The 8,927-nt window shown below is 35.8% G+C and overlaps 1 protein-coding gene across 1 annotated transcript in view; it reads right to left on the bottom strand.

Annotated features, from left to right (window-relative positions):
• Nucleotides 1-7,937, bottom strand: part of LOC102601712 (probable plastid-lipid-associated protein 13, chloroplastic) — a 23,839-nt gene extending 15,902 nt beyond the window's left edge. Inside the window, exons 1-3 of the mRNA XM_006366494.2 lie at nucleotides 7,676-7,937; nucleotides 5,156-5,277; nucleotides 4,994-5,077 (exon numbers count right to left, since the gene is read on the bottom strand). Coding sequence (XP_006366556.1) covers nucleotides 4,994-5,077; nucleotides 5,156-5,277; nucleotides 7,676-7,900 — 431 coding nt within the window. The 5' untranslated portion in view covers nucleotides 7,901-7,937. The remainder of the gene's footprint in view (nucleotides 1-4,993; nucleotides 5,078-5,155; nucleotides 5,278-7,675) is intronic.
• Between the last annotated feature and the right edge of the window lie 990 nt (nucleotides 7,938-8,927).

The following is an 8,927-nucleotide window of genomic DNA, read 5'->3' as shown; positions in this document are numbered from 1 at the left end:
GAATAGGAATAGTAATAGAAATAGAAATAGGAATACTAAATAGTATCCTACTTGGTAAAGGATTGTATTCTAGGGTCTATAAATAGGGTCTCAATGTAATAATGTAGACACAACAACAATTCAATAATATTTTCCCCATATTTTCTCACATGGTATCATATTAAATTAGGTTTTTAGGCCTAACTCACACCCCAAAAGCTAGCTCAAAGGGAGGAGGATTGCCCAAGCCTTATAAGGAGTCCACCCATCTCATTAAATCACCGATGTGGGACTTTTGTCATTCTTTAACACCCCACCTCACGCCCAGTGCTTAGCATCTGGTGCGTGGGCAATTTTGATTTTGGGGGTCCCAACATCGGGTGAGACGGGCCCTGCTCTGATACCATGTTAAATTAGGTTTTTAGGCCTAAACTCACACCCCAAAAGCTAGCTCAAAGGGAGGAGGATTGCCCAAGCCTTATAAGGAGTCCACCCATCTCATTAATCACCGATGTGGGACTTTTGTCATTCTTTAACACTAATCACTCGACTTCACAAATTTTGTAACAATATCTCCCGAGATTATCTTTTCTCTGACAAAGTGAGAGTCAATGTGCTTAGTCCTATGATGAAATACCGGATTTGATGCGATATGAAGGGACATTTGGCTATCACATACAAGTTCCATCTGACCGATCTCTCCAAATTTTGGTTCTCTCAACAACTATTTAATCTAAATTAGCTCACAACTTGCTATAACCATTGCTCAATATTCTACTTTTGCACTAGATCAACCACACTTTGTTTCTTACTCTTCTAGGACACTCCTACTAAAACACAATATCCGGATATAGAAAATCTATCAAAGGGTGATCCTGCCCAATCAACTTCTGTATATCCAATGATATGCTCATGGCCTCGATCCTCGAAGAGTAGTCTTCCATGGGCATTAAACTTCCTTGTACTAAAATACTTTGCCATTTGGTCCTTCATAGTTCATTCTCCATCTCCTCACAAGATTCTTGTTGTCGTTTGAGGCTTCTTTCAGGACAAAACAAATACACTCCATCACTTTTTTGTTGAGATTTATTCTTCTCATCATGTTTCTACTACGCTCCACCCAATCAAACCAGACTTCCTCGCCAGACTTGAAATGTCCATCTGGTAATATTGAATGACTTGAAACCGAATATTGAATGACTTGAAACCGGCGTGGGAATAAATCATATTTTCCTCCATGTCTGTGGAAGGGAACTGAGGTAAAGGGAGAGAGAAAGCTATCGCAGAAGGAGATAGCTGAGGGGAAGGATGAGGTTGGTAGTTCTCAGGCAACCTACCGAAAAGAGGGTACTCTCTCACCTAGAAAGTAGGAGAGAGAGAGTTTTGGGGAATTGTGCCTGAGAACATTTTTCAGGTCAGTTTTTCTTTCTCCATATTTATTCCTGAAATTGTAATTCAAGCTTTGATTTCCCGTGAGGCGTGCTGTAAGGCTCGATGTATCTTAGTTAACTTATTGTGTTAGAGTTGTTTCTATTTGGAAAGCACCATATATCTTTCACTCGTTGTCCAATTTTTTTACAGTAGTAGGGGACAAAAGTGCATCGCACGTTCCCAAAACTAGTTCGGTTAAATGGGAGATAGCACAACTTAGCAGAGATTTGGGGGGGTTTGGGCATCAGGAACTGTTGAAGTGGCTATGGAGATACAAAGGACAGGGACAAGCCTTATGGAAGGATGTTATTAAATGCAAATTTGGTGAGTCTAGCCCTTGGTGCAGCAATAAGAGCTCCAGTACCTACAGTGTTGGGGAATGGAGAACTATCAGAGCTTTGTAGCCCAAGTTAGAAGTGAACATGTAAGTTAAAGTGGGAGATGATAGAATAATAATATTTTGGAGGGATGCTTGGAATGAACAGACTCCTCTAAAGGAATCCTTTCCTGATCTGTTTATCTTGTGCAATAATCCTGAGTCAACTATGAATTAATGTTGGACTCCACAAGGATGGAACTTATCCTTATATAATCCTGAGGGTGTTGTGAAAAGCGACAAAAAGCGCGCTTAAAGCGTGAAAGGAGGCGAGGTGCAAGCACTGCGCTTCAGTAGGCGAAGTGAGAAGCGCACTTAAAGCAAAGATGACAAAAAGCGCGGTTAGGTTTTTTTTTTTTTTTTTTTAACTTCTGTATAACACACTTGTCTGCTGGGACTCAAAACATTTCCCTCTTCTTCTTCTTCTGTGGCCCAAACATCTCAACATCTGTTGCTGCAACTCAAATGATAAGTTCCTCCTCTCTTTCCATCTTCTTCTCTGGACTCTCTTCCAGGTTTTCAGCGACTACTTTTAGGGTTTTATTTCCCCTGTTATGCTCTGCTTTTTTGCTTATTTGGTTTTGTTGTTTGCATTTGCTTAATATGTTATGATTATGAGGATTATTGACTATCTTTTATTTACTTTTTAATTTAAGAACTGAAAGATTTTCTTAATATGTTATTTCTGTTGAGTTCTTGGTTATTTATATATGCAATTTAATATTTTTTATTTTTGTACTAAATAACGCTTTATTAGAAAAAACCGTGTGCTTCGCTTCACGCTTCAGTGAAGCAAGCCCTCGTTGCTTTTTTCCGCTTCTCGCTCTCCAAAACACTGCCTGAGGCTACTATGAATTAATGTTGGACTCCACAAGGATGGAACTTTTCCTTTAGGAAGTTATTGAATGACTGGAATGTGGATAGAGTGGCCAATTTTCTTAAAGGGATAGAGGATTCCAAAGGTACCACTTCTGATTCTGACATTTTTGAGGTGGAAACACAGTTAGGATGGGATATTAACCGTAAACAGGGCTTATAAAAAAGAAATGTTCAGCAAGCTAGAGACCGTCAAAAAGTGTGGAGGAATATTTGGAAAAACCTAGCATCAACTAAGGTAAAATGCTTTACATGGTTGGTAGCTAGGAGATATTGCTTGACACATGAAGTTTTGAAGAGAAAGGGGTTAAATATTGTATCCAGATACATACTATGCAGAGAAGCAGACAGACACCTATTTTTGCACTGCACATATACAACAGAGATATGGACTCAGTCTCACAACGACAAAGTGGACCATGCCTACGGAGATTGTAGATTTGTTGAGTTGTTGGATCAGAAGAGGAGGTAACAAGAGCCAGAAGAAATGGTGGAGGATAATTCTACATTGCATCAAGCGGACCATTTGGAGTGAGAGGAATAGTAGATACTTTGAAGATAGGTACAATTTCGTTCAGAAAGTCAAATGGAATTGTCTTGTATTATTTTATTTTTGGTGTAAAGAGAAAGGTATAGAGGAATCAAAGCAGCTTGTAGATTTGTTAGGATTTTTGTAAGGAATACTTTTATTACTGTTTTCTCCTTTTTGAAGGTTTCCAACATGTCCTTAATGTTGAGGAATACAACATTACTAGTTTCAAAATAGAAACTTGTGTTTCACAAATTTTCTCCCCAAAAACTCTAGAACCCCTTTAAAATTTGCATTGTGGATGCTATCAAGTGAGAAGGAAAGAACGACAATCTATAGAGTCCAAAATTATTTTCTCCAAGAAAAAGATTCACTAAATATGAAAGATCTTTACTTTCAATTTTTGGGAAGGAACTTTCAACCAATTATGGTAAATGTATTGTCTTTCCTTCAAAAGAAAAATCATGCAAATACCTAGAAGACAATAATGTACTAGAATAGTAAAAACCTAACTGAAGGGAAGAAATTGGCCTCCATGAATGGGGGTTTAGTTTGGTCATTCGCCAAATTTCAAAATTCAATGTCATAAAATCAGTTGCATTCCTTAAAAAGGTTGGACCTATTTTCTTATTCCCATACCTTTTCTTCCCAATCAGACTTTTTTTCCCAGTGTGAGCAAAGATTATTCCTTTACCTTTATCTAGTTTGGTGGACTAAAAGAGTGATTCATCTCGTCACTTTGTGGGATTTTTTATTTTTTGAGGGAATAACCATAGTATCCGAACAAGCTTACACGTATCTCAACTATTTCACTGGGTACACACATCTTCCCACTAATACAAGTAATATGAATAAATCTCCCATCTTGGCTTAACATTCTAACTATTCATAGTACATTCACACAAAACAAATCATAAATTTTATTTTTATCTTAGATAGCCAGAAGATAGCTGACAAGCAATTTTGTTGATTTTATAAATTAGTCCTGACAAGCAACTTTGTGGGCTAGCTGTGACTTCTAAGCTTAAAAACAAGTGCATATAAAAAAAAAAGTAATTCAAATATTTTGTGTCATCGGAAATGAAAGAAAGAAAATGAAAAGATAAAGGAAGGGCCCTCTAGTTGGATGAAAGAACCTAAAAGCATTTCTTTTAGCATTTTACCTTTTTTCCTTATGCAGGACACCTCAGAAAAAACTATTCTACCAATATCTGACTTCTTCTAGGAAATTATCAGGTTTAAAGATGGAAAAGATTCAAAGTTCTAAGCAAAAGCTCTGGCATATAGTGTAATTCTATCAAATTTCAGCCTCAGATAAAACTATTCTACCAATTTCTGACTTCTTCTAGGAAATTATCAGGTTCAAAATGGAAAAGATTCGAAATTCTAAGCAAAAGCTCTGGCATATAGCATAATTATATCAAATTTCAGTAGGCGCAATTTCCCCACTCAACTATCACTTAATTTGCCACTGGTGCAAAGGTATGGAAGGGAATGATTAGATGTTTAAACATTCAGCATGCACTTTAGATAATGTAAGGCAACCATCATACCTATGGTTCAAACTTTCTTCTCTAAATTGTTAGTCTTCAAGAAATGGTCTCCATTTGATCTCCAGTATGACAATTGTTTATTAGTAGCACAATGCAGGTTTCAGAAAAAGGATAAACTACTCCACGTACAATTGATTCATTATTTGCACAACTACTTCATTTTGTTTACTTAGTTCATACACTAATGAGTTTATGTAAGTTGGAATAGTTAAAATAAAAGTGAATGTTATCCCAAAAAATAGAACTTACCCAAACAAAAATTTGGCAAAAAGAAGAACTGGGCTACCAGCTCCAAACCACTCAAAATTCCATCGTCCTTCCAAATTGGGAGACCTGGGAAATGAAACCACCAATGAGTACCTTGTCAAGAATCTTGAAAATTAAGTTTGTTGGTAAGATTTAACACCTTACGTTGAGGGACGAGGCGTCGGATTGAGCTTCTCGAGACTAATGATCCTCTCATTCACATCAATGCATTGTACATCTGTTGTCTTCCCAGTGACCAATGCTTCAAATCCACCTGCATCTTTGAACTATAACAGAGTAATTAATTTCTTTTAGTGCTTAAGGGACACAAAGAAAGAACAGAAGTGCGATTTCTTGAAAATAACCATTGCAATATCATCAATAATATTGTTCTCTAAAGTCTAAACCTCCCGGCCCCACCAAGCTAACCCTCCTGCAGACCTGCACAACTTTGTATCTCCCGTGACACTCTTTCCACCATTCCCTGAGCCTTTTCTTAAATTGGAATGGGATATATAAGAACATTTAGTTTACCCAAGGCCGATTCTTTGATGAGTCAATCATAGAGAAACAATGAAAGAAATTAAACAAAGGAAAATGATGAATTGCAGGAAAAATGTAAAGAGACAAGAGTATATATAATACCCACCTTATTTTATGTGAACCTGTATATGAAATTTATAAAAGAAAAGAGTTATGGAACATGTGGCCTTAAACGTGTCATGACATCTATGTGGCTACAAAATCATGTTATTTAGGGTAAATGAGAAGTTTAAAGTTAAATGTGTGTGTTTTTTGAAACTGGTAACGACTATATATATATATATATCAAAAGTTGCACCATGACAGTGCAAAAAGACTTTACAACCCAACCAAGCTTAGGCTACTGCTTCACAAGAATCATATCATATCAACTAGTGATTCAGCCTCCTTAGCATAGCTTTCTTTACACTAAAAATAAAACATAAGTATACAGTTCATCTTGATTTTCTCCACAAAATTGTATTTTTCTTTCAAAAGCTCTATAGTTCCTCTCCTTCTAAATGGTCTAACCATATGCAAGCAGGGACAAGTTTCCACTAATTTTTCAGACTAACTGCCCCATCATTCTGGTTCCAACATTTCAGTAAATCAGCACTCGTTGCTGGCATTGATCATCCGATTCCTACCATGTTCAAGAATAGTTGCCATAATTGTCCAGTAACAAGACAATGAATGAATAGGTGACTATTATTTTCCCTAGCAGCTCCGCACAAAAAGCATCTAGAACACAGTTGGAATCCCCTTCTTTGAAGTTTATCCTGTGTGAGGCAAGCATTTCTTGCTACTAGCCAAGAAAAACATACCACCTTAAAAGGAGCCTTCATCTTCCAAATGGATCTCCATGGCCACTGATTAGTTGACTGTCTGTGCCTAATCAGAATGCTATAAGCTGAGTTAACAGAATTAGTTCCTTTACCGGTGGGCTTCCATATAAGTGAGTCTTCAATATCTTTGAACCCTTGGAATGATTTCAAGGTTTTGAAAAATTCAACAACTCTTTCCAGCTCCCAATCATGCAGTAGCCTTCTAACAGTAAATTCCATCGTTGTACTCCTTTTGCTGATTCCAGAATAATGTCTGGCATAGTGGCAATGCTAAAGAATTCAGGGAAGACTTCCTTTAGAGGTCCATGCCCAAGTCAATTATCACCCCAAAAAAGAATTTTCCTTCCATTGCCCACTCTTAAACTAATTTTTCCAGCCATCAAAGACCAAATGGATCTGATTGCTTTCCAAACTCCTACACCATGGGGGATCACAACCACCTTTGAACACCACTGGTCATCTTGACCATACTTGTTATGAATGACATTTCTCCATAAAAATAGAAAGATGTCATTCTTTTTTAACATACTAAAAAAGAAATAGTGTAAAGTAAAATGAAACAAAGAGAATAGATCTCTTCTGTCAGTCTACACCACCATTCTTGATTTTTCTTTTAGTTCTTTTGTTTATGTACTGTTGTGAATTCTATCATTTAAGTCGATCAAAAAGAATGGGCCATTAAATAAGAAGTGGATATGAAAATAATCTACAAGTGGCACAGAGAATGTCCATGAGAATCCCAAAAGATACCTATGATTACCTAGTACAAGTTGGATTTACAAACTACTCTTAAATTAAAACAAGCAACTCAAACATAAACATAACAACTGTTAAGAATATAGACCTTAAGCGTAATTCAATTCAAAAAGTTAGCTCACGAGGTGAGGAATGCCTTCCCCCAAAAACATTTAAGTAGACAACAACTCATTCACATAACTAATGCGAGACACTCTAACACTCCCCTCACATGTAGGGCTGGATATCTAAAGCGTGGACAACAGAACATGGGGGCCAACATTGAGTAAACCAAAAGAGCAGGGATGACTCTGGCAATAATACAATGTTAAGAAAATTAACTCAAAACCATGTTGTGAGACACCAACAGGTACAGGGGGTGAAGAATCTAGGTATATTCCCAAAATTAATGTGAAAAGATGAAACACAACAACCCAAAGTTGTACAAGGCAAATGTTGATGAAATTGTGAACATTTCCACAATTTTAATGAGTTAGTTAAACTTAAATAGGTAAACCATGGACTCTTGTATTGGTACATACAAAAAAAAAACAAATTGGAGTAAAAAGAGATAAGAACTGACTGCAAGAAGCAGAGACTCCTTAGCTGAAAGCCTTTCCATTTCCTTAGCAAAAGTAGAAGAAGCCCCTTGTACTGTCTTCTCAACCATAGCTCTACAGACCCTCAACGTCTTTCTTGCATTTCTTCTTCTCCCTCCTCGGAAAATGGCGATAGGAGTAGAAGGGGATGTATAGCTCGGACGTCGGCAAGAAAATGGTGGTACCAAATTTTGAAGTGAAGTAGCCATTAGAATGTGGTTGTGCTGGAATCTTGTTCTCAACAGTCATATACCTCTATTTCTTTTTTACTGCTTTTGTCTAAGGGTATTGTTGGAAAATCAAAAATTGAACATTGGTCCCACCTCTTGCCTTTTTCATATAAATCTTCAATTTTTAGTATCTTCGTTTGATTTGTTGTTGTGATATAATAGGCAACAGTTAGGTGCTTGAGTTGTTTGTTTTATGGTCATGCTTGTTTAGGTGGGTAGTTGGTTACCAAAAATATTATACATGTATTATGATTTATATAAGTAATAATACTTTATGTCCCAATTTATTTTTCTTTTTAGTTTAGTTAAATGAAAAGGACATATTTTTATATTTAGTACTTCATTTGTCTCAGTTTATATAATTTACTTTCGTTTTTAGTCAATTCCAAAAAGAATGACACATTTCTATATTTACTAACAATTTAACTTTAAAATACTCATTTCATCCTTACGGGATGAAATAATTTATAGTCAAACAAACATCTTTCACTTAATTTATACCACAAGTTTCAAAAGTTTTTCTTTCTTTCTTAAACTTTGTGTCAAGTCAAACTAACTTATATAAAATGGGATGGACGAAGTAATAATTTAAAAAACCTATAGTCACGCCATATCTATGATTTATTTTAGACCACAAGTTTCAAAAAAATTTCTTTCTTTCTTAAACTTTGTGTCAAGTCAAACTAACTTATATAAAACGGGACGGAAGTAATAATTTAAAAAACTTATAGTCACGCCATATTAATAATTTATTTTAGACCACAAGTTTCAAAAGTGTTTCTTTGTTTCTTAAACTCTATGTCAAGTCAAACTAAGTCATATAAACTGTGACACAGGGAGTACCATATTTGGTAGTTGGTTAGGACTATGTATAAAACTAATACGTTATTTGATTTGCAATTTGGAAATCAACATAACTAATACATGTATAATTATGAGAGGATCTATGTATAATTTTATGCTAGATAGAAGATGGAATAATTAATTTATAAATAAGTATTACATG

This window comes from Solanum tuberosum, unplaced genomic scaffold, assembly GCF_000226075.1.
Source record: "Solanum tuberosum cultivar DM 1-3 516 R44 unplaced genomic scaffold, SolTub_3.0 scf00634, whole genome shotgun sequence".
Classification (NCBI taxonomy): domain Eukaryota; kingdom Viridiplantae; phylum Streptophyta; class Magnoliopsida; order Solanales; family Solanaceae; genus Solanum; species Solanum tuberosum.
This window is presented reverse-complemented; position numbering and strand designations above follow the sequence as displayed.